Raw genomic sequence first — 26,783 nt, forward strand, 5'->3', positions numbered from 1 at the left:
CCATGTTTCATTTGTGTTGTAGTTTGGGAGATATTTACAACATCCTTGTTCCAATCGTAGAAGACTTCTTGAAGCAGATTGAGAATGGGACATCTGAGTTTGAAAATACACTCAACTTAGTCTTCACCTTCCTCAATACAGTCTTTGAATCTAATAAAGTTCCTATTCATGATGGTAGGTATTTTGGGAGGAGTGGCCTCAAGATCCTAGCCTTGTCTCATTATACAGTGTACCATACATGCAGTGGCGTACCTAGGATTTTCCAAAGGGGGGGGGGCAAATTCGACCGCCAAAAAATTTGACAAGCAAAACAAAAAAAGAAATAATTAGGTCTTCAACCACAAATAAAGGATTTCGTACCAGAAAAAGAATTGACAAGCAAAAAAAAAAGAAATAAGGTTTTCAACCAGAAATAAAGGATTTCGTACCAGAAAACAATTTAACAAGCAAAAAAAAAGAAAAAAAGGTCTTCAGGCCATGTGGCTCGTCAGGGATCAGTTGTAACTTGTCAGGGGGCAGGGATGCGTCCCTGGCATAGGTTGTGACTCGTCAGGGGGGGCAGTCTGCCCCCTCTGCCTCTGGTAGGTATGCCAGGGCTCGACACTAGCGGCGGTCCGACGGTCCCAGACCGGTAAAAATCGCTGTCGGGCCAGTAGATTTTCAGAAATTGGAAGATTTACTGGTCCGACATGACCAGTAAAAATATCATTGTCGGGCCAGTAATTTTTCCAAAAATAGCAAGATTTAAGGGTCCGACATTACCAGTAATAAAAACCATTGTTGGGCCAATAACTTTTCCAGAATTAAATGGTCAAATTCACAGCAAACCATTTCCCCCGTGAAATTCTGGCATTCACACACAGAATACACACAGAATGAATCACACGTAAGTGTTACTAGAGTACTATACAGCATGCATATACAGTGTACATGTAGTCTGCCACACCAACCACATGGTAAATTCTCCATTGGCCGCACGAACGAAGCCTGGCTAAACTCTGGCAGAAATCTCTCACATAACTGTCAAAATCCAAGGTTCATACTCATGTAAGGCTCTTATAATGTCCATATTTCCTAAAAATTGGAGCAACTCTTGTCATTTGTAAGCAGTAAAAGGAGAAATTTTCACTTCTGTTTTGGTTCAAACAGATCGCGTTTCGGGTGATATCGTCTGAATACATAATAGCCCCACATATGCATTTATTTGTGTGTTGATACACTAATGGTATCTGACTTTCTTTTGTAGCTATTTTAAATGAGAAAAGAAACTGATAAATTATTTATAATAGTTTTAGCTTTCTTCCTATCTTTCTTTCCTTCTTATAAATGTTTCTTTGTTTCTTCCCTCGATTTTTTTTGTTACTGTCTTTTTTAATTTCCCTTGTTTTCTGTAATTCATTTTTTCTTTCTATCCTTTTATAAAATATTTTCTCTATATTTCCTTTTTCTCTCTCTTTCTTTCTGATATTTTCTTTTAGTTTTTGAGTCCATCCATCCTATATTCATCTCTTCTCTTCTTCCTTTCTTTCCTTCCTTCTTTTTACCCCTTTCTTCATTCTTTGTTACTTTCTTTATTTCTTCCATCCATCATTTATTTACCCTTTCTTTTTTTATTTCTTTTCTCAGCCCTTTCTTTCTTACATTCGTTCCTTTCTTCTATCTGTCTTGTTCTTTCCTTTTCCCCTTTATTAATTATATCATTTTACCTTTCCTTTCTTTTTTTTTGACTGCTTGCTTCCTTTCTCTCCTTTATTTTTTCATTCCTTCCTTTCTTTGTCTCTCGGTCTTTCTTTTTTTTCTTCCTTTCATCTATTCTTTTACCTTTTCTTTTTTTATAATTGCTTGCTTCTTCCCTTCCTTCCTTTATTTTTTTCATTCCTTCTATCTATCATTTTACCTTTCCTTCATTTCTTCCTTAATTCCTTCTTTCTTTCACTCCTTCCTTTCTTTCTTTAGTCCGTCTTTCCATCTCTCCTTTTACCCTTTCTTTTTTATTGCTTCTTCTTTCTTTCCTTTACTACTTTCTGGATTTGTTCTTTCTTTCTGTATTGCTTGCTTCATTTCCTTCCTTAATTTCTTTTTTTCTTTTCTTTCTTTCTTTCTTTCTTTCTTATATTTGTTCCTTCTTTATTCCTTCCTTTCCTTCTTTAGTTCTTACTTTTTTTTCTTCCTTCACATCTATCCTTTCTTTACCTTTTTTTTTCTTCCTTCCTTTTTTTATTCTTTCTTTCTTTTCCTTCCTTCCTTCCTTTCTTTTATTCTTTCTTTCTTTTCCCTCCCGCCTTCCTTCCTTCCTTCCTTCCTTCCTTCCTTCCTTTCTTTCTTTCTTTCTTTCTTTCTTTGTCTTTCTTCGTTTCTGTCTTGCTTTCTTTTTGTCCTTCATTTTCCTTCATTTTTTTTTTTGGGGGGGTAACGAAAGGCTAGAAAAATAAACTTGCGCCTTTTCTTAATGTTTTCTTTATTTTTTGGGACCAGTAGATTTTAGGTTCGGACCAGTAAAATTTTGAAAAACTAGGTATCTACTGGTCCGACATGAATAGGTTGGACCAGTAGAAAAAATGGGTTAGTGTGGAGCCCTGGATACCGTATGCTAATGCATACATGTATATTTGTCATTATTATTATTTTGCTATTTACTGGAGATGCCTTCATTGCAGATTACTGTTATCGCTTCCATTTTCTTATTAGAATACTGCTTGAAGATGTTCAAATTTATGCAACTGCAGATTAAATGAGAAATGTAAGTTATAATAATTTGTTGGCTATTGTATTTTCAGTTCTGTCATTCTTTGAGTTTGAGGAGGCACTGTTTAATAGTTCCAGTTTCTACCAGTTTTTGAGGGAGAACACAGACCTGACGGAAATTGATATCGGGAACCTTAGGAATGGATCAATTAATGTCACAGTTGTAAGTTAAAACATGATTTATGTTTAAGCCAATGTTTCTGGATATAGGTTTGGCATTTGTCAAACTTCTGTGCTGCATCTTTTGTAGCAGGAATCCTGCTTATACATGTGCAAGCACTTTGCGTGTCTTCATCTTGCTTTTCACACAGTCCCCATCATTTTGTCTATTATGAAATCTCAGGATTGGTAAAGAAAAGCTGCGCGGTGGATTCCTGCGGGAAAGTTTTTGTCTGATTTGGGGTTCAAAATCGGAGACCTGATCATTTTTATTCCCATCGTCTAGATGAAAAATAAACATTTTCAAGTAGGATTATATTATAAAAACAATGCAGTCATCTTGTATTAAGCCTGTTGGAGACTTAGCCTATGTACATGCATACATGTATGCAGACTGTAGTCTATGGAAAACGTGTGTTAAAGCAAGATCATTCAGCACGAAAATGTTAGCTTATTCTTCCAAATGTAACAAGGGTACCGCTGAAAGAATAGCTTCTTTGGATACTGCCCAAAATTCAAGTTAGGTAAGATGGGGAGTGCTAAATAAAATGCTACATCATGCTACATCTCAGGCATTGATATGCTGTTCCAGAAGTTTCATGTTAACTAGGGGATGTAGATGAATTAGGGGCATGAACAATTAAACTTTCTTCATACTTGTAGAATGTGATATAGCTTTTTCTCTTATGTTGAACATCAAATGTTTACTTGCATTATATAGATTAATCAGTATTTTTCTTTTTAAGCACACACCCTCCATGGATGCCAGCCCAGAATAAAGATATACATGTATCATGTTTCACATGCATTTCACTGTTCAGACTCTTTTAAATGTAGTTTGGCTTGGTGCCACAACAAACTCGGTTATAACTGAATGTAATATTTATTTCCATATAATGCTGCATTTTATTTTCGTTTTTAGTTATTTGAACTCTTTGATGTTGGATTAAAAGACTCAATACATCTGCCATGTGAGGCGGATCTGCTTGATGGACTATTCCTCAACATCAATAACTCGCTGAAGGATGATATCCTCATGGGATTATGTAACAATGGAACACTCGTCGCCGTGGAATTCCTGCGCAGTAACATCGACATTGGAACAATTGTTGATATGGTTAGTAAAATCTTGCTCTCCCAATACATAGTTCAATACAAATAAGAGTTTTATGAATGTGAATTTGGGAATTTCACAATGGGTAAAAAATGTATCATCTAGTTTGACAAATGATTGAAACTATAGATCTCATTCTAACCCATACATATGTTTTATTAATTGAAACTTCTCATCAATGTATTTGTAATCTGCACATAAGGTATTACCTCATTTATAACTGAGATTCTTGAATGTATGACACATGAAATATATCAAACTTTTATCTTCATGTACCATTAATTAAGGCAATTATTTCTTTGATTATGAAAAAGAAATAGTAAATCTTTCATATGCACATTTTTAAAAGTAATTAAAAAGTGTTAATTTTTGTTAAAAGAAATAATGTGTGACCAGCCACCCAAAACCAACAAAAAAGTTGCAAGGGAAGGCTCTTTTTTAATAGCCAAACTAGTAATTTGATCTTCAAAAAGCAAACATGAATATTTTCTTATTTGGAAGTGCAATTTTCCTTCTTTTACTGTAAAAATTAAAAGTTGTTGAGTTGAATAAAACAAAAGATTTTCTTTCATACCATTTGTTTTGTGGATCGCTGAAAAGATTCACTTAGATTGCAAATTGTGCCCATCTTGTACTTGAGTGAACAACAATTGTTAAGAACCTTGTTTTCTCCTTAGAACTACGAGATCTCGCTTATTTCCTGTGCATTTAATGAAGTACTTGTGAGGGTCATTGTTGATCAATTTCAACAGGATTGTCATTTCAAAGCTTAGGAAGTGCTTTCTCAACCTCAGTAAAAATCTAAATTTTTCAATATTTAGTTTGGGTGACTTACATGTACATGTACTGTGTCTGTTGGTTTTGGGGTGGCCTGTCACACATTTGAATGACTTCTTTGTTTATGAAGTTCTCAAAGTATATACTTTCTTTCATTCTTTCTTTATTCCTTTCTGATTTTGTTCATGCTTGCATTAGATAAACTACTTTTATTGACTCATTTTGTTTTCAGCTCATCTCTTCACCATCATTATGATCTTACGTTGTTGTTGTTTAGATGAACATTAGTATGTATGTATTCATTCTGTGGAATTTGTTTTTATCTGTCGTCAAAATAAAGGTTTCAGTATGAAGCCCTTTTTCTCTTCCTTATTGTTATTATAGGTATTGTGTAGCCGTTTTGTGGCCCTTTTTAATAAACAGGTAGAAAATAGTGTATTTTATACCACTGCCCCCCATTGTATGGCTACACTACATGAAATGGATACACAATGGGGAATTTTGTTAATTTTTGTACGGCTTGGCTCACTATGCATGGTAGTTACCACAATAGTTAATCTGTGACATTGCAACCCTTATGAATTTCATGTTTCATCAACATGTGTCCGTGTGCAATCAACTGAATCTACATGTTGATTGAATTCACTTTTTGATCCTATATACACAGATAAGCCAAAATGCTGGGCAGACATTTCCTGAATTCCTTCTCGAGACCCTGGGAGCTATCGGGAACTTGCCTGAGGTTGACTATGAGGCGCTTGGAGAGTTTGCAGCAATCGTCGTTCCAGCCCTCTTTGACGATGGCTTCCCAACGCTCTCTGATCTGGATACACTGGCGGAGAATATCAACATTACAATTAGAGCCCTTAGAAGGTGAGGACATGTTGGTCTTCCCATGAGGCTGAGTGTCTGTGAGGCTGGGATTTCAATTTGTATCAAAATTATTTTCTGCGTGGCCTGATGTAATAAACCTTGCTTTGGTTTCAAATCAAGAGTAGGGGATGAGGTAGATAAATAGGGATTGGGAAGACAAGGACAAAATACAGTGGATCGAAAGTAGTAATGCACAGCATTATACTGATTTATACCAGGGGGGGAAACTGCAGAAGAGCATCAAACATAGCTTGTAAACTGAAGAAAGGTGTACTGGGAATGAGGGAATTCAGTAGTGAGCAGGTTAACCCTTTGCCTACTTAACTTGGTGGTTTCTGTACAAAGCCATGGGAATAATAGAATTCAGTATTCATCCGGTTAAAGCGAAAGTTTATTGCTTTTGAGTGTTTTTATTTGTGAAGTTTTATTATGATTGTGACTGATCCTGCTTGTGTTGAATCTGTTGGCGATTGCTGAGTAAAGGTACATGTATGTGAAACTGAATGAATAACTGTATGATTATGATAAATAAATTGCAATAATAGTACAGTATTTTGGGGTTTTTTGCAGGAGCTTCTGCATTTTTTCATAAATCAATAACAAATGAAAAAGAAATTTATACAATTATAACATTGACATAAATGAGTACATTTTTTTGTGTGACAATCAAAAATAAAAATAATGTATAAGGCTGAAAAATACATAAATCAAGCATATAAAATAGTATGTTAATGATCTTAGTATTGATGATAAAGATGAAAATAATGATTCACATGATAATAACTTGAATATATTCACATGTTTCAAATTGTTTTCTTCCATTTCAGTGTTGACTCCATATTGACACTCACAGAAGGATTATTTGAAGATTTCCTGATCTATGGTGACGTTCAGCGTCTTGTGGAAACTCTACTGGACAACATCTACGTCCTTGAACTGTTTGTTCAAATCCCAGGTACATCATTTTCATCTCCCATTTATCACTTTGTATGCATGAAATAAGTACATCCTGTGTCATGCTGTCAAGTTGCTCAGCTCTTGACAAGCTGGATTTTATCACTGATTGCAAAAAAGATGGCAGCACTGTTGAATGACTTTCTAGCTATCCAGAAATTTCCATTCAAAAGTTATAGGATCCAAGATATACTGAATTGTATAACTAAGGTGATCATGAGGTTTTCAATTATTCCTATTTTGATTGTGTTTGAAATTCATTGATGAATAAATTATGCATATACAAGGATACTGACCTTTTGTCATCATCCACAAGCATTGTGAATGTTAGGGGTATCAAACAGTTATTGATCATTTATTTTCATTGTTCTTGTAATGTACGTCAATTATTCAAAACTAAAACCCCCGTCGCACTAGAGGCGGAATGAGCCGGAATGCCGTCGGAATGAAAATTCTTGGTACATTCCTGGATATTCGAAGTGCATTATAAAAATTCTGACTGCATTCTGAGTACATTCAAGATATTCGGGTCCATTCTTGTGACCGGCCCGAATGTTTTGCTCATGTTTAAAACTTTCGAAGTGCATTCAAAGTGGAGACAATCGAACGACATTCGAAGTGCATTCTGACTGCTCTCTGACTGCAATCTAAATATTCTTACGACATTCTAAGAGCATTCAAGGCATTCCGATCGCATTCATGGGAGAATCGAATCGCATAAAAGCACGGCTAGCTGTTGCTGCAACGTCAGTCAGCACTGAGGAGCATTGAAGTCATTGAACGACATTTTTACAAATTTAGATCAATTCGAAATTCCCTCCCGAATGTGGCTCGAATTTTGAAAAATTTTCATTCCGGCTTGTTCTTCTCGATCCCTGCTGATTCGGAATAAGTGTGATGGGGGTATAAGTATTAATCTCATAATTTTCTGCAGACTTGACTGTGAATAGAATTTTGAAGGACGAGGGTGTGCTGGAAGACTTCCTTGTTGCGAATACAGCGCTCCGTAAGAGTGAAGCACGGGACATCACATATGCAACGTTTAACCTTGAAGAGGTAATTGTCAATTAGATATTCAGTTTTCTTTCAACTGACATTGTCTTGCTTATAACTCCATACAAATCAACTATAGTGCAAAAAAACATTATGAATTTGCTACATGTATTTAGATATGTGTATAGAAAAGGCCTATATATCAGGAAGCCGACTAGGCTTTTGAGTGGGTACACCTGTAATAATAGTTTTTTCTCTCATCAATGTATTTAACTGAATGCATCTGTCACTTAACTGTTGTCTGATTATGAATTGGACGATGATTAATACAAAGGAAGTTTCATTGTTTTTTATCATTGATTATGAAAAAAAAAGATTAAAAATGATGAAAGTCAATTATTCGAAGTAGACACAAAATGAAATACTCCGAGAATTTTCTTTGCCCAATTGATCGTGGGCCCTGCAGCCGCTGTGCAGAGCCAGATCAACGAGGCTCTATCCCTTTAATTGTTGAACTCCGAACAGGGTAGCAGCAACTCCTAACTTTAGCGTCTTTTAGTCTGGCGTGGCTGGGGATTGAACTCCCGACCTCCTGGTTGTGAGACGGACGCTCTACCTACCTCTAACTGAGCCAATGCACCCATTTTGTTATCTCATCAATTCATCTTGCTGTCATACTTCATTTGGATTTTGGTCCTTTTCAGGACTTTAATAATTATTATAATAATAGCGGCATTTTTACCCAGGGTAGCCACTTCAGTTCTGAAAACTGTTCTCCCAGCGGGCCCTGCTATTATTACCCCGGCTTTAGCACGGCTACCTTGATCGGGCACTCGAGCATTCGAGGAATTTCTTCCTACCCATTCACCTCACCTGGGTCGAGTGCAGCACAATGTGGATAAATTTCTTGCTGAAGGAAGAAGGACTTTACCCAATCTCACACTATAAATGTTCCCCTATCAACCATTATACCTCTCAATTTCTGCTCAATCCATGTTATTTCATTATTGATTTAATGAATAATGATCATTATTACAATGTCATTGTCCTTATTATATTGATCAAGGCTTGGTGTTAAATCCATTTAGTCGTCCAATACATGTATCTCAGGACTAATCCCAAGTACTACTAACGTCACAAGAATGACATGACCCTCACTTATGAAGTGTGAAACACCTGATATTTTATTTGACCTCTATTTCTATCCTCCATTTTCCTGTTTCTCAGCTGTTCCTAACAGAAGTCAGCAATATCCTTGAGAGGCTTTGTGATCCAGACTACCTATCCAACCTCCTGGCTTTCCCAAATCAAACCGATGTTACAGCCGTGACAGGAACCATGTGTGGTCTTTCCGGCAATGAGATTGCTCTCATTCTTGATGCTGCGCTCCCGTTTGTCGATGTCAGTGCAGTGGTCAATGTGGTATGTACATGTCGCCTTTGATTTGATGTGCGCAACTTTTTATGTTTCCATGATAATAATGATAGTCTGATTTTTATGTATAATGATTGCTATATTGGAGCAAATGTCTCTTAAGGGCTGTTCATGGTATTCCCGTATACAGTGTATGCACTTTACTGTAGTAAATTAGGGAAATCAACCGTGATATTTTGTATCTGCTAAATAAGTCTGTGCATTTTCCTATGACCCTCCCTCCAAACTCTCTCCTCCAATCGTGACATGTGCCAGGCTTTGTTTTGGCAGTTCTCCAAAGATAAAGATTAGGTACGCGATATGCTTGCGTACGACTGACGCACAGAATGCAGCTTCACGGGGTGGGATGCATCAAAAGAGACTTTTAATACGCTTTCAGGTGAGGCGTATTTGGTAAGATGCAATATTGCAGAATTGGTAGATACATGTACATTGATTTATTTAGCAAATGATAACATCAGGGATGATTTTTCTCATTTACAACAATCAATGGAAATGAACCAAATCTAATGTATATTAATATATATATATATATAAATATGTGCTAATACCTTCTGATGTCACATATTTTGTTCATGTCTCACAGAGTTACCTGGCTGATAATTTTGATGGGGCATTCAGTATCAGCAACAAAACTATCAATGATGTCATGCAATCTATTGAATCATTGGGGTCCATTTCAGCAGTATTACCGGCCCTGCAGGAAGCGCTCTCTGGTTTTGATGATGATCCAGCATTAGAAAGATTGAGGGAAATGGCCCAACTTGGATCCTTTACAGGGGAAGAGGTAACAGATAAGACAAAATTGAAAAAACAATGACACTGAAGGCCAAGAGATACTTTAACAAAAGCCTTATGGGGCGTTGCAAGAAACTTGCGATCAATTGCAAGTATATTTTTTTGTCCCTAAATCAATCATATGTCTTGCAGTTAATTGCAAATTAGTGATCGATTGCTAATCTGCTCTTTAAACCAAGAAGTTTCATCTGATTTGCTATAACTAACGTTGATCTATCAGTTGTAAAATTGCGACAGAATATTTGCAATTGATCGCAAATATTTTCTTGCAACACCCCCTTAGTAATGTTTTTACTGGAAATCCTGCCCAACAATCCAATTTTGGAATTAACAAAATGATAGGGGTTGAGAAAAAGTAGCTGTAAAGTTCTGACTGCCATTGCGAAGAGGCAACTGTTTAGGTGAACTTTGTTAAGGTGAAATGTAAAGAAGGAAAGGAAGTTGGATCATGAGTTATTTATTTGAACATTATTTTATTACATGTAGGTAAGCAATTCTCCAATGCATTGGCCTCAATATTTATCCATAGCATAAAAAAATAATACAAACATATGGCCCAGTATGTGAAGTCTGATTGAATCACTAGTGATGACAAAGTGATGTCATAGTGATGTCATAGCGAAGTTTCATTCTCCTTTCTTCTTGTGTTCTAGATTTCTGCAGTTACCCAAGAGATAGTGTGTGGCAGGACCAGTCTGAGAACACGTAGAGATGCAGACGATACAATAAGGACATTTGACAATACGCCAATATCAAGCAATAGAGGTAAATGAACTCACAACTTTCAGTTTCTGTTTATTTTCCATATTTATACATCTTTGAAAAGTTGAAAAATAGCATGAGAAAATGAACTAAAATGGTCCCAATTTATGATTGCAAAATATTATCTGTTTATAAAGACACACAGTTGGTGTGCCTTGAATAACCTTAACTTATTGAGTCATGTATTACAAGAACTGGCTCATGTTAAACACTTTCACATTAAGCCCACTTTTCTTGTCCCCCTGAATAGGTTGTCTTTATTGACAGAATTTACTGCATTTCTTTAATTTCCTCCATTTTTATAATTCTTATCAAATGCTTCATTTTTGGTTCTTCTTCTTCTTCAGATGGTTTCTGTGCCAATATCTTCAGTTCCATCGTGAATGGCATTGATGGACGCCTGGTCTGGGCCTATCTCAAACCTATAGTAGAGGGCAGCATTCTTTATTCTCCGGATATTCCTCCTGTCAGGCGAATCATTGAAAAGGTACATTAATATGCATGGTTACTATGGTGGTATCGCGAGATATTTTTCAATAAATTGCAAATTTCAGTGTTAATTTACTCCTGAGTTCAATTTTAACTCTAGCACATCAATTCATACTTGCTGAAGCAGGAAGCAGACCAGCAAGCAATGCAAATTTGCAATGAATTAAAGTGATTGGTTAACATTGGTTTGACTTTTAAAAAATCTGAGCTAGAATGTCACACTTGTCACCTGTGTCTGTGATATGTTACAAAAATGAAGCCCAGAAAAAATTGCATTCAAAAATAATTATTTAGTGCTTCAAAAATTGAAATATAAAGTGAATGGAAACACCATCTTAATTTCACCCCATACACTTATGTGTACTATTTAGGTGTCTATAAGACGCCTATTTACAAATTCGGGGTTTGCCTTGTAGTTTTTGCTTTTCATTCTCAATAATGGTTGTTTTCAGGGTTTATTAGTTCTAATACATGCATTTGTACACGTGTTTCATCTTGGTTTGAGATTTTTTTAAATCGGCTGCTCACAAAGTTAAACAATACCTTTAAAACAGGGGCTGCAGGGATTGAGGGGGTTTCAGCCCCCCCCCCACTTTTTTACTAAACCTTGTACAAAAATGTAAAAATTACCATCTGATTGTGATTTTTTGAATGGTCAGCCCCCCCCCATCTCTCGGCTCAGCCCACCACTGTCAAAACTATTCCGCGGCCCTTGTAAAGACATAAACAGTGCACAGGTCCATCTTTCAGTGCCCATTGCACTTCAAAGTATATTGATTGTACAAGTACTCATGAACAATAATTGAAATAGAATGGACAGCCTTAATGTCATTAGCTAGAGATTTTCGTTTGTTGTGCTCTTTCTCTTTGTTCTAATCATAAACAAAAATATAATTCAGTCATTATTCCGAGTCGGTTATTTATGATTGTACGCGCCTAATCTGCAGATGATTTAAACCTACACTGTTAAAAATTTGTGGTGTCATGTATTGCCATATAACGCTAAACCACTTCTTTTATATCCCAGAGTTTGATCAACTCTGATTTCACAACCCTCATAAACCTTTGAAAACATCATGTACTCAATCTTCTATGATTTATCACTCTCAATAAGCGTTTTGTGGTATTCATTTTGTCCACTCCGAATTTTGCAGGCAAACGCAACTTTTGAGAATATCGCGCTCACCCAACGGTTTGCCGATGTCTGGCTGACGAGTGGAGGAGATTTGCAAACGGCTCTCGATCCTGATACTCTTACTGCTACCATGGTAACAATTGCTGTTGTTTAAAATTTGACTGATTTGTGTTTGTCTTAGAGGTGGTGATGATGATAGTGATGGTCCTGACACTAGATATACTTGTAACAGAAGTTTAAGTAGGTGTAGAAAATTTAATAGTAGCTGTCGAGTATTGCCATATTGTAGTTGTTGAGTATTTTGATATTGCACATGTTGTCTGAGTAGTAGTGGTATCTGTTGTCTGTAGCATAGCGTAAGAGGAGGTAGCAGAAATAGTAGTATAGTAGTAGTAGTCACAGTAGTAGTATAGTAGTAGTAGTAGTCGCAGTAAAGTAGTGGTGACAAGTAGTAGTAGAAGAATTAGTAGTAATAGTAGTCGTGGTAGAAGTAGAAGTAGTACATGTACATGTAATAGTAGTAGTAGTAGTAGTAGTAGTAGTAGTAGTAGTAGTAGTAGTAGTAGTAGTAGTAGTAGTAGTAGTAGTAGTGATAGTAGTCGTGGTAGAAGGTAGTAGTAGTACATGTAATAGTAGTAGTAGTAGTAGTAGTAGTAGTAGTAGCTGTAGTAATAGTAGTAGTAGTAGTAGTGAATTAAGTAGTAGTAGTAGTAGTAGTAGTCGTAGTAGTCGTAGTAGTTTAGGGCGGCAGTACGTTGGAGTGGCTTCACTAGATTGGTATCAACCTATCTCCAGGGCATGTCTAATGTGTAAGATTTGATACAATGATTTAAGAGTATTTCATTCATGTACATGTACATAACCCTTTCCTAGTGACCCCTTATCTACCTGGTTTTAAGAGTCTGCAAAATTTTGCGTTGTTCTTGGCCGCCATTTTCGCTATCATGCTGAAATTTGGCATGCACATTTTTTACCACATAAACTACAATCCAATATAAAAAAGAATTCTCTAATAATTATTTTTTTATTTATTTTAAATAGAATATGCAAAATTTATTCATGAAAAATATTATTTGCAAATGTAACACCCAATTTCTCTTTATTTTTTTCCAGATGTAATCTTATTCAAAAGTTTCCACATTTATTTCTTTGTTTTTAGAATTTCTTATGTATTTTCTTTGTTTTTACATCTTTGGTTTTTTCAATGAAAATTCTTACAGACTGTTAAACCACTAGAATAAACCCTAAATTAGTACTATGAAAAATAATCACCCTTTATGAATTTCATCTCCCGTACACTTTGTACACAAATTATAAGAATTAGCCATTTTGGGGCATGACAATGTCTTGTAAAAAGTCATATGGCGTCATAATGTTATACCTGTACATTGCGTTCCAGAATTACCATGCAAAGCATTGAGGGGAGGGGGCATTATGGCCCCCCAGTTCTTTTAGGGTTAAGCTGACTCCCTCATAACTCCCTTTAAGGTTTTCAAATCTTGCTATTATCATAACATTTGGCTCATGTTATGTCGTTATCTTTTCAATTCACCAAAGTTGCTAATTTGAGGATCGAATCAAGATTAATCTTGACTATAGGAAAGTTTATTGCCTCTATGAATGGTATAACTATAACCTTAAAAATATGTTTATTGGGATCTAGATGTCTACCCATTTACCAAATAAAAGTATTTTATTCATGTAGCAAATTGTTGTCCAGAATCGATTTTTTAAAATGAAATCATATGCATTGAAAACAAGAATATATAATAAATTTTATTGAAAAATGGGTACATTATTTTTATTTGTAAATATGGAAAGAGTATTTTTGATACACAACTTTCTATACAAGTGAGGACTTAAAATCTAGACCAGGGTTAAACCTAGGTTTGAACCTAAGTGAAACCTACATGTAGGTTTAGATCTAGATTAAGTTATCAAAATAAAAGTTATATACATCTTTTTTACAGGCGTTACTGGATAATTCATATATCCAGGGACTTCTTGAGGATCAGTATAGTATCAGCACTGATCAGTTCACGGAGGTCCTCAATGGGAACGTAACAGCTATGGATCCAGCTCAAATCCAGGTACTGAAATATACATTTATGTCATCTGTGGAATTGTGTATTACCGGGTGGCTATTCAAACCTCAAAAGTTCAATTTATTTTACGAGAGTTCAGCAAAAACTCTTCTTCAGATTTGAAAGATCAAGTTACATGTAGGAAAGATCAATTATTTTTATTTCATATTTTATAAAAAATCAGAATTTCCAGTAATATTCCTTGCACTTGGCAATTAAAAGTATACAACGTGACACTATCTGCTTTAAAGTCTTGTCTGCTGATTAGGGTTTTGTGTACGTGTAGCCTTGCCTCTGTAGAACTTTGTTACTATTATTATTATCATGATGATGACATCCTAGTATTCTGTTGATCCATCTATGATTGCGAATGCTTTTGATAATGTTTATTTTACAGACCCTGAACTTGCTTGCTGAGCTCGTCAGCAACTTGACGACCTGCTTCAACTTGAATCGGTTCATCGGTTACGCCAACGAGACCGCCATGGTCCAAGCTGCCAGAAACCTAGACCAGGACAATACGTTGCTTGCTGCTGTGGCATTCGATATACCTGCAGATGCTACGGAACTCCCTGCTCACATCAAGTACAAGATTCGTATGGACACGGACAATACCCCACCAACGGACAGGCTACGAGACATGTCAGTATCCTCATTATTTTTTTTTAGCTTCAGGATTTTGCTTTTTTTGTTCCTTCCATGCATACTGATTTCGAGATGAGATGTTGGTCCTTCTAAATAATAAATTGCATGCTTAATTCATTTATACATTTGTTTATTTATGTATTTTAACCCTTTGAACCCTGAATTATTAGGGGCGGCGGTGAGCTATACCCTGAATTATTTGCACATATTCACCACATTCACAAACTCCCATGATTTGAGACCCAATGGCATCTTCCCCTGCTAGTACCCGTACTGCAAGCCGGCTGAAGTTGTTTAGCTTTTCGTAGACTTAGTCTACAAACAGAAATATCAAATTTTGTGTCTGTTTCGGGCTCAAAATCACTGTTTTCACCAGAGTCAGATAAACCAATTGTTTCCCCATAGTAAGCATGTGACTCGCTGTGTATTACACCGTGTATTACTGCTCAGACGACACGAGCAACCACAAAAAAGTGGCATATTTTGGCAATTTTTTATGCTAAATCCTTCCAAAATCATTGCCAACCTTGACTGAAATTATTGACTAAATTATCCTACGTACATGTATTGGAAAGATGACGTCATTTTTGAAAGATCACCAGTTTTTGAAGTCACATGGCTGTAGGCGGGTATTTTGGCCTATCGGGTTCAAACGGTTAAAGATTATAATATTTACATATGTATTCATCTAATTATGATTTTTTAATATTTAGTTATTTGTTTATTCATTCATTTGTTTAATTGAATCATTATTATATCTATTTATATGATTTTTTTTTATTTTATTTTTTTGCGGGGGGGGGAGTTCATGAATCCATATTTTTTCACGCATTTGCTCTGATGAATATGGTCAGGGTTACTAGTTGGAAGGATTCCAGTAACGTTTATTGAACATCCCCATATGAGTGAGAAAAAAATCACACAACGTAATGCTACCCCTATTTATCCTTCCAGCTTCCTTACACGTTCATCAGCCAATGACTTTGTATTTGATTTGCGCTACCTTCGCGGTTATATTATGCTTCAAGATATGATAGAGGGCAGCATCGTGTCTTTGCAAGCCAGCCCTGACCTCCAGCCTCCTGGGGTGTATCTTCAAATGACGCCCTATCCACGGTATTTAGATGATCGGTAAGTGCTCGTTATTTTAAAGTAATGAGAGGTTCCCCTCAATGATGTTTTGCAGAAAGATTAGAGACAAATATTGGTGAAGATTCAATGAAAATCCATCAAAGAATAAAATCGTTATGAATTTGTAAAATTTGTCAAAACTCTGCTGCTGGTATCCTTTCCCTCACTAAAAAACAGGACCATATTGCATCAACTCCTAAACAATTGATCTGGCTCTTTATCAACTTTTGCAAAGCAGTCCTCAGTTCCTCTCTTTACCTTGAAATGTCATCACGGTCAGGCTCCAAAATACCTTCCTGATTTAATCCAGGTATAGGGGAGATTGGGGTTAGTTGGAACGCGGGTTAAAATGTTGATTTGCAGAGAGAAGGGACCTGTACTGGGAGTACAGATTGGGGTTAGTTTGAATGCAGGGTGAGTTGAAACATTGTAATTTTCTTTAACTCCTGTAAAATAAATTTATGCAATAGTGTTGTATAATTGAGGGCAGTATTGCATAAATTTATTAGTACAGGCGTTCAAGAAAATTACAATGTTTCAACTCACCCTGCATTCGAACTAACCCCAATCTCCCCTATTCTCCCAGTATAGGTCCCTTCTCTCTGCAAATCAACATTTCTTCACTATCCAATAACGTGAAAACCAAAATATCTTTTTAAAGCTCTGCCCCGTATCTGTAGAATTCATTGAACCTTCAATTTCATTTAATCCCTAGAACCATCTTGTTCAGGTCAAAATTAAAGATTTACATGTATCTTAGGAAAATAGCATATTCAACATTAATATAATAAATACAGTTACTTTGATCTTTCTTTTTTTTTGTTTTATAATTTTATTTCATTTGTATTCTGTGTGCATTTAAATTACCTACATCATAATTCCCTTGATGATGATGATGAATATCATGAAAGGTGTTGCACAAGATTATGTTGGTATTATTGTAATTAATATTTTGTCATGAATATAAATCAAATTGTTGTTCATTCCTTGTAAATTTAGGTTTGCTTCTATTTTCACTCTCATCCTTCCTCTGGTGATGACCGTGAGCTTTGTTGTTTTGATCGGGGTCATGACTCATCAACTTGTCTATGAGAAAGAAAGGGGTATTGAAGAGGTAATAATATCGCTCATGACAATTAACCCATTTATCAGTGTTAACATATTTTTATTCATTTTTAATCATTTCAGTCATTTATTTACTAAGGTGATTTCTTGATTTTTGTCTAACTTCTGTATAATTATACTCTAGACTTTATGATTTTTGTGTGTAAAATGAACATTTATAGCCTGTGAGCTGCCTATTTTATCCAATTAAAGGGGAAGTTCACCCTGACAAAAACTTTATTGTAAAAATAGCAGAAAAAAATAATAAAAAATATTGCCGAAGGTTTGAGAAAAATTCATCAAATAATTAAAAAGTTATTAGAATTTCAATTATTTGATTTGTGACGTCATATGCGAACAGCATTCCTACATAGCGAATGGTAAAAAATCAATGAAATGTCATTTTCTCAGAAAATTGAAAATGGTTTTCACTGCCTTTTGTCAAGTATCAATAGACAAATCATTTCACACCCGATCATGAATAGAAAACAAAATTAAGTCATCAGGAACCATGCAAAATTTGAAATTCATGCATTTTATATTACATAACACATGGGGCAGCTGCTCGTTTATGACGTCACAAATCCAAAACTTTGAACTCTAATAACTTTCTTACTCTTTTACAGATTTTCCTCAAACCTTAACCAATATTTTTTACTATTTTTTCTGCTATTTTTGCAACAAAGTTTTCTTCAGGGTGAACTTCCCCTTTAGATTCATTTCATTAAATTTATGTTGACCCTTGTGATTTTTGTTTGTAAAATGAACATTTATAGCCTGTGAGCTGCCTATTTTATCCAATTTAATTCATTTCATTAAATTTATGTTGACCCTTGTGAGAGACACATCTATGTTGTGAACAGTGCACAAAAATGAATTCAGAAATTAAAGATTAATACCAGTTCTGGTAACGATCACAAAATGAGTTTGGACAGAATCATATGAAATTACCACCAAAGTGTTTGTATGTATGAATAAAAAATATGTGCCAAATACATGTACCTCTGGAAGGAAATGCGTAATTGCTGAGAAATGAGCAAAATAAGTGCGGAATTCCATCAAATGTTGGCATTTCTCAAAGCAATATTAAGAACACTGTCCCACATATGCATTTCTGTGCTAGTGATCATCGGGATTAGTGATTTTGAGCTAAGATTTATGATTTTACAAAGATAAGTTTACATTACTGTACCAGATCTAGATGTACGATTATATTTTTACAATTAATCTTGATTTAAAAGACTTTCTCATGAAATAATTGTTTGCTGCAACTACTGTCTTTAACCGTTAAGTGAGGAGAAAAAATAGACATGAATGATGCAGATGAATGAAGAATTTCCAGAGATTTGCATTGTCATGAACAAGGGATGTGCACTTGATATATACATGTAAATGTATGGAAAAGAAGTTATCAACAACCAAACACTCCTGTTGAGCCAAGTAGACGCAAGCACTCGAGATAAAAAATCCTAGATCTGAGGATACTGTCAGGAGCGTTCATAATCCTGTGAATAATATTTTTCACATTGGCAATTTTATGTGTATTGTTATTCTTTTTCCACATGTGTGTAAGAAAATGCAGCCATGTGCAAGCGTTTTGGCTTGTTTTGCATCTGTGTATGGCCCAACCTGTGCAGTGCACCGGTTATGTTCAATTTTACAGTAAGGAAAATACTTCTTGAGCCCCCTTCTTCCGAAGAATGCTTTAGAGACAGTCGTCCTTACTGGTGCAATGGAAAGAAGGGCACTCTGACGCAAGCACTTGACATTCCTCTCTTGGTATAGAAAAGCTATGTGCATACATCCCATTGACATCATACACGGGCTCAATAATACTAAATAATAGAGAAATACATGTATTACTAAATAAGAGAGAATTACATTTAGACGGGGCAACGTCAGATTCTGACAGGCCACTCGATTAGAATGAAAACTATTCCGACTCTCTTTTCTTTCTTCTCACGGTACAGTTATTGAAGGTGATGGGCCTACCATCCGGTGCCAACTGGTGGGCGTGGTTTATATTCAACACCCTCCTCCTCTTCTTGCTCTCATCTGTGGTTGTCATTATCTTGAAGTTTGCTTACATCTTACCGATGACGGACTGGAGCCTCCTCCTCGTGTTTTTCCTGGATTATTTCTTCTCTCTTATTATGTTCTGGTACGTAAAGTTAGAAATCCATATTTTGCCGTCCCATGACAAAAGGAAGCAACTCCGCGGAACAAGTAAAATAGCAAATGAGGAAAATATTTTAAGCAGAAATACACTGTATGTCGAGTTACTCACATTGTAATATCTATATATCTTTCAGAAATCTGGGGGCTATGTGACTCTAAATCCTGTAGTATCATATTGTAAAAGTTACATAAAGGATACATAATCGAGACAAAATCAAATTTTTAAATTAAGATGAGAGTAGATTCCTTTCGTCATGACACAGCAATATTCACTGAGTTGAAAATGCTTGAAAACATTGGACTTACTAGAAATTGTCTGATATGACACAAGCCTCCAATAACTTGTAATTTTCTCTTGTGGACAATTTCTTCACTTTCATTTTATTCTGGTATGTTAATATGAAATCACACTCACTCAATTGAAAATAGATTAGAAAATAAGATCAACTACAGGTTGTGTATTAAAAATGACACAAATGAAACAAAACAATGAAACAAAAAGACAAAAAGAACACCTTTATACATTTTCTCTCTCTCATGTTCTGTTATGTGAAATTTATCTGCATTTCGATACAATTGCCCTTTAATTACTATTATCTGATATGTATGTCTATCAGTATTGTGTTTTGCCAAATAGTAACTTTCTTATGTTAAAAGTAATATCTATCTGATTTTCCTCTTTTTCTGTCTTCCTTTCAGTTACCTAGCCAGTGCTGTATTCTATCGGGCAAGCATAGCATCCCTAGCATCAATCCTGATATACCTGATCTTCTACCTGCCATATCTAGCGGTCTTTGCCTCAGAATCTCTGTTCGATGCCTTGTGGAAGCCTGTAGTAACGGTAAGCTCCACAGTTTGATTGATGATTAAACTCCACTTTCACATACTGTCAGAATGTAATGTAACTAAGATAGGGGCTTGCCTCTTGTACAAGCTTTGCTTTTTTCGGCAAGTCCCTCCGTCTTACTTTTAAATACAAATGTCATTTGAGATAAATTTATTTACTGAATTGTGTTCCTTAAATTTATGATTATTTATATATACATATCATATTTTGTAGTATTTTTGACCTTGTTTTGTTATGTTTATCATATTATGTTTATCATATTATGTTTATCATATTACTGTGAAACGGAAATAAATCAATCAAATCAAATCAAATGTTTTACCAAATGTTTTTAAGTCTGAGAATGAAACACCCTCTGCCTTATATTCATGTAGTAGTCTTGACAACATTCAAAAAAAATTTAAACCTTCTAATTTTCTTTATGTAATTACCTTGATTATTGTTAGATACCCTCCCCCTCCCCCTTATTTAGTCATTGAATTGTTTTGCATAAGCTACTTGCTTCTATTATCAGTTTTTAAAGAAAAAGTCCACCCCAACCAACAAAAAGTTTTTTTTAATTAACAGAGAAAAATCCATCAAGTATGGCTCTGAAAATGTTATCAAAATCTACATCAGATTTTGATGAACTATTCAGCAATATGGTTGTTTGGTTTTTCTCGACTGGTTCAAATTGACGTTTTTTCTGCGGTGGAATTGACCTGTAATAGACTATTTATAATGAGTTTTGTATTATTATTCCTCCATGTCTGACCATTGCTGCCGTGTTGTATTTTTCGTTGCACTAGGGTCCCTCTTCATAAAGACTTGTTATGATAATAAATGAACACTTAATATAACAAATTTACTATCAGCCAATCAGATTGGAGGATTCCAGTAGCTTTTATAATTGGTAATTGTAATCAAGCTTCATGAAACTAGCCCCATGCCTGACGATGGCTTTCCCATTTCTTCCATGCAGAGTATATTCTTCCCGTCTACCTTCAGTATCGGTTGTGTAATTATCAGTCAGTTTGAGAACCTCGGCTCTGGCGTGCAGTGGGATCTGGTATGGCACAATCCCCAGGAGGAAGAGGTCACGACTATGGCGTTCGTTTTCATCGCGCTGGCAGTAGATGGCGCTATTTACTTTATTTTAGGCTGGTACATCAAGACTCTGTTCCCTGGTGAGCACACATGTAGATAGGTTTATATATTGATGGGTAGATATACATGTATAAATATACAGATATGAAGATGGATAGATGGATTGATATATAGGAAGAAATACAGTGTAGAGAGGCCCAAATACATGACTGTTTATGATATATATATTGACATGAATTTGAAAAAATGATGGTTAGATCCGATGTACAGACAAGCCTTCATGCATAATTTGATCATTGCCTGAAAAGTCAAATATTACATACATCACTATTGATACTATAAATCTTTTGAAAAGAAGTATCATTTTGTTTTATTATTGCTGAACAAATCTCTTAGGGATTGACTGTAAATCTGTCACAGGATTAAAATAAACTGCCATGAACTGCGGAGAGTGAATTCATTTCTTTATCCCTTACTCTTTCTCTGTGTGATTAGGGAAATACGGCATCCCAAGGAAGTGGTACTTCCCACTTCAGCCATCGTTCTGGTGCCAGTGCTCGATGTCTCGTAAACGTGACATGAAGCAGTACATCAACTCGGCTTTTGATCCGGAGTCCGGAGTAGCGTTGACTGATCAAGGTACGGGGCCATGCTTCATAGCTTACTAATGAGAAATCACAGGCTGCTGTTACAGGCTTTGGAAATTATGTTATGATTGGCAAAGATCAATTTTTTCATAGAATCAATGAATTGATAATTGATAGCAAGTTTTCTAGAACAGGAACTTGGTGGGTGATTCATAAAGCTGTTCGTAAAGTTACGCACAACTTTACGCACGACTGGAACATGTTCTTATGTCCTTAATGAATGACATACTAGGGATGTATCATTTAACACAAGAAGAGGTCATCAGTCATGCGTAAAGTCATTTGTATCTTACGAATAGCTTCATGAAACACAGTACAGATATACATATATATATATATACAGTATAGTCAATGATCTTGTTGGTGTTTCATAAGCTGTTCGTTAGTTAATAGCGAATTTAAGAACGGCTGGTGAATCTTTCCTACGTGTTAAAAAAAAATCAACTATGATCAATTAAGAGTGAACATCATACCACAAAAAAGGATCACCAGTCATTCTTAAAGTCACTCTTAACGTATAAACAGCTTTATGAAACGCCACCCCCCCCCCCCCCCCGGTGAATAATGATCTAGTGGGTGTTTCATAAAGCTGTTTGTAAGTTACGAGCGACTTTACGAACGATCTTTCTTGAGAATAAACTGTACACCAAATTTTCATTGGTGTGGATTTAGCTCCTAAGAAAGGATCACCAGTCGTTTGTAAAGTCACTCGTAACTTACAAGCAACGCTATGAAGCACCCACCAGCATTATTAAATGTTAGCCAAGAAAAACTGCAAGAGTTCTGCAAGTTTCAGGAAACCATATGGCGCTCTGTTAATATCTTTTGACAAACATTATTCTATTAAATGTGATTTTAAAGGGTCAGGCTTGTCTCATTACTCTGGTTTAATCAGTACCTTGTCAGAGGACATTAGCACTGGGTAGGATTCAAACCCTCTACCCTTGGTTTATGAGTCAAGTGACATAACCACTTTACCACGACCCCTTCACAAATATGTGGCACAGACCTCTGACTATAGCACCCAACTGAATGTAAATGATTCATTTGCAGGTCCTGTCGTAGAGGAAGAGCCTTCAAACCTCCCTGTCGGAATTGCCATCTTGAATCTCACCAAGGTGTACAGATCATGCTTGAAGGACGAGAAAGTTGCTGTTGATAACTTGACGCTCAACTTTTTCGAAGGTCAGGTGACCGCATTGCTGGGACACAATGGAGCAGGAAAGACAACCACTATGTAAGAAGCTTGCTGAAGGAGAGAATTATTACTTTTATTATTATCATTATTTTATTATGACTAACATTATTTTCATTTCTTTCTATTGTTGTTATTATTATAATTTTGGATAATTGTTGCTAATTTTGTTACTTGGTGGCCCCTTTGGGGTCACTGTACCATCATTGTCTTGTATTTTCCTTTGATTTAGTTGTCAACTTGTTTGTATTGTTTTTGTATTTGATGGTTAAACAATAAAATTGAATTATATTGAATCATTATTATTATTATATCATTGTTTTGATCCTTCACTTTCTCAACACAGTCTTACATCCCTTTATTTATTTTTGTTTCCATAGCAACATCGTCACAGGTCTCTTCCCAGCATCCTCTGGCAAGGTTTATTTGCATGGCATCAACGTCGCCAAGAAAGCAAGTGCTCCAAGAGATAACTTGGGCGTCTGCGTCCAGCACAATGCCCTCTATGACAAGTAAGAACTTCACTGTACATCTGTTGTCATGCTATATTAATGTAACAAATAATGCACAGTTACTTTTTTAGAGGATATTTCATACAATATGTAATTCGCACAAAACGCTTGCGCTGAGTGCTGTTGCGTAATATTATCAATACCCAAGATGTCTGCATTGTCACTAAAATTGAAAATTATAAAACTGGTCAGCAGAATTAACTTGTAGTGGAATGTCTGCTTGCATCCTTTAAAGTTTGTTAGGATGGCACAGAGGAAGAGGTCACATTTGCTGTTGATTATGCCTTATGACATCATGGGCATATATGCATGCATATACATGTACTGTACATGTAGGCATATCTAGTTGAAAGTTGGGTAGAATTAAAGCATGAATATGTGACTTGCATGGGCATGCACCACTGGCTACATCATCGAACCTGTGGTCATGACCCCTTTTAGGGGCTCTAGTGCCACCCCAGCTCCCATCTGTATGCTAATATGCCCATGTACAGTATATTCACATGAAAAATGAAAATCCATATTTTATTGTTCCAAATATTAATATGAAAATAGAAACATTTCAAAAATTATTTTTGCCCAATTGATCATCGACCTTGCAGTCACTGTGCAGCGCCATATTGACAAGGCTCTATCCCGCATATTGAATGGCAAAGCAGCATAGCAGCAACTCCCATCTTCTGTCTTTAGGTCTGACGCAGCCGGGATTTGAACTCCAGACCTCTTGGTTGTGAGGCGGACGTTGTACTATGTTCACATGTATGTTTATATACTGTTAAATTATTTTATTTTTGCTTTGCAGTCTAACAGTGAGAGAACACATGGCAATGACTGGTAGGATCAAAGGCCTCACTGGAAAACAACTAGATGACGACATCTACTCGTAAGTGATCTTCATTTCCAGTTCTTGACATTCCAAGATGAAAGAATTATTTTTTGCTTTTATACAATGTAGCAGTAAAATAATAATTAATGATTTTAAAGTATTGCTAATGCACACTTTAATGAGCACTCATGGCACTGCATATAAAAGAAAGGAAATACCAGGGACATAATCATTAACATTTCATTTGTGTAAGGAAAATATTTTGATATCTCTAATATGCCATCAAAGAAGAGATATTTTTATTACATTTGATTGGAAGGTCTTTAGACTGTTTATATTCCTTATAGTGCAAAAGTTAAATAAAAAAAATGAATAAATGGGCATCACTACAGAAAAATACCCACTTTCCTTGCAATAAATTTCCAATGTTTGCCTTGTTTCATTTAGTTTAATGGAAGATGTTGGCCTCCTCAAGAAATCGGAAGAACAGGTCAGGAACTTATCTGGTGGAATGAAACGCAAGCTCTCCGTCGCAATGGCATTTGTCGGGAATTCTAAAATAGTAATTTTGGATGAGCCAACCAGCGGAGTTGATCCCCATGCCAGGAGGGCTATCTGGAACCTAATCATGAAACACAAAACAGGTAAGAACAGTTGCAAGTTCTAAGTTATAAATATTTTACTAGCTAAAATCAGATCACAAATACAGAGTCGTCTTTTTAAATTTAACGTTTCATTAATCAAACATGTACTAAGAAGCCATTTCTTATTAAGTGGTAATTCTCTCATGTTGCCATGCTATACTCGTGAGAATATTCGGTTGAGCATGATGAGATATTCTTGTGCAACAATTTTTTAACAAAGTCACAGGAGGAAATTCCATGAAAGTACTGATGAAGATAAAAAACTTATCATCGATTAAAACTAATCATATTAAATACTGGAAACGGGCAATACTATACATGCTATAAGCGATTATTTAAAACTATTTAGGATATTCAAAGTATATAGGTCATGCACGTATTAACAGAATTTTATATTCCATTTTGCTGACGAAAGCTGCTAAACGGTTAGCCTGTAATACAGATGTTAATAGTTTTATTTAAAAAAAAACTGCCTAAGACTCCAACCCCGCGGATCTTGTGAGGTTTAAATTTATGATAAAGAATGGGATGTCTCCCCCCAAAATGATAAATAAAAACATGATAGGAAACAAAATACCCACAGTATAATTGGTAAACAAAAATACTTAACAGCATCTAGTATCTATCATTTTGTATTAATTTACCCCCCCCAAAAATAAATAAGAAGAAGAAGAAGAAATAAAAAATGAAGATTTTTTTTCATTTTTGAGTATTCTATTATCCCATTTATTTCTTCCAAGGCAATTCGCAGAAGAATCAATAAAAAGTATAAAAAGGAAGAGAAAAAAAAGGAGAAGAGAGGACGTGGCTTAACTTGATCCATCTGACTATCTTAGGGTCAGAGAATTGACCCATATTTAGAGGATTATGTAAACAAAGTGATTTGCTAGTGGCACCTCTCTGTTTAGGTTGACAGCTGTAGGAAAACATTTTCATTTCCACGGAAGAAGAAACACCTGTTTCTGTGATTTATTGTGACATCATTTTGCTCAATCCCACATGGGGTGTATACATATAATTTATATATTTTTGTGAGAGGCCTCAGAGTTCTTTAAAGAATACAAAAGAAGTTGAAAAATCAAAAGAATTGTAATTGTCTCTGTGCCTCCCCCCTGTTGTGTTATAAGGTCGCACTATCTTGCTCTGCACGCACTTCATGGATGAAGCGGACATCCTGGGTGACCGTATCGCCATCCTGGATCAGGGCCATCTCCGTTGCTGTGGGTCACCAGCCTTCCTCAAGTCTCGCTTCAGCTCGGGTTACCGACTCAGTTTGGCCAAAGCAGTGACCAGTGGGAAGGGCACACCCGTCACATCCGCAGAGAATGACTTCAAGACTGGTGCCGTACCAAACATCTATGACACCATGAAATCTGCTAATAGTGATGCCCCAAGCTCTTCAAGTGGCATAGCAAGCGATCCTGGTAAGCTCAAAATGGCAGTTGACCATTAGGAAACAATGAATAGAGGAAGAAAACTTTTTTTTTGAAGAGTTGAAATTTATCTTCGGGTAAGAATAAAGTCTGCATTTGTTAATCTCGCCTAGTTTAAACAGTTGCCTAGTGCATTGCCTAGTGGGCCCTATTGAAAATACAGAATTGTAGGTTCACCAGTTGGGGACTGTTCTCCATTGGCAATGGGTATCACAGAC

At 35.8% G+C, this 26,783-nt stretch overlaps 1 protein-coding gene across 1 annotated transcript in view; it reads left to right on the forward strand.

Annotated features, from left to right (window-relative positions):
- LOC121431427 overlaps positions 1-26,783 on the forward strand; it is a 140,732-nt gene that overhangs the window by 83,399 nt on the left and 30,550 nt on the right. The window contains exons 67-90 of the mRNA XM_041628996.1: positions 23-174; positions 2,778-2,908; positions 3,827-4,021; positions 5,463-5,668; positions 6,496-6,623; positions 7,557-7,678; positions 8,843-9,037; positions 9,636-9,836; positions 10,501-10,612; positions 10,957-11,096; positions 12,253-12,366; positions 14,204-14,323; positions 14,715-14,959; positions 15,917-16,093; positions 17,093-17,207; positions 19,168-19,358; positions 20,075-20,216; positions 21,184-21,388; positions 21,804-21,947; positions 23,009-23,192; positions 23,531-23,662; positions 24,465-24,545; positions 24,936-25,132; positions 26,260-26,556. Coding sequence (XP_041484930.1) covers positions 23-174; positions 2,778-2,908; positions 3,827-4,021; positions 5,463-5,668; positions 6,496-6,623; positions 7,557-7,678; positions 8,843-9,037; positions 9,636-9,836; positions 10,501-10,612; positions 10,957-11,096; positions 12,253-12,366; positions 14,204-14,323; positions 14,715-14,959; positions 15,917-16,093; positions 17,093-17,207; positions 19,168-19,358; positions 20,075-20,216; positions 21,184-21,388; positions 21,804-21,947; positions 23,009-23,192; positions 23,531-23,662; positions 24,465-24,545; positions 24,936-25,132; positions 26,260-26,556 — 3,926 coding nt within the window. The remainder of the gene's footprint in view (positions 1-22; positions 175-2,777; positions 2,909-3,826; positions 4,022-5,462; positions 5,669-6,495; positions 6,624-7,556; positions 7,679-8,842; positions 9,038-9,635; positions 9,837-10,500; positions 10,613-10,956; positions 11,097-12,252; positions 12,367-14,203; positions 14,324-14,714; positions 14,960-15,916; positions 16,094-17,092; positions 17,208-19,167; positions 19,359-20,074; positions 20,217-21,183; positions 21,389-21,803; positions 21,948-23,008; positions 23,193-23,530; positions 23,663-24,464; positions 24,546-24,935; positions 25,133-26,259; positions 26,557-26,783) is intronic.

The sequence above is a fragment of the Lytechinus variegatus genome, chromosome 17, assembly GCF_018143015.1.
Source record: "Lytechinus variegatus isolate NC3 chromosome 17, Lvar_3.0, whole genome shotgun sequence".
In the NCBI taxonomy this organism is placed as follows: domain Eukaryota; kingdom Metazoa; phylum Echinodermata; class Echinoidea; order Temnopleuroida; family Toxopneustidae; genus Lytechinus; species Lytechinus variegatus.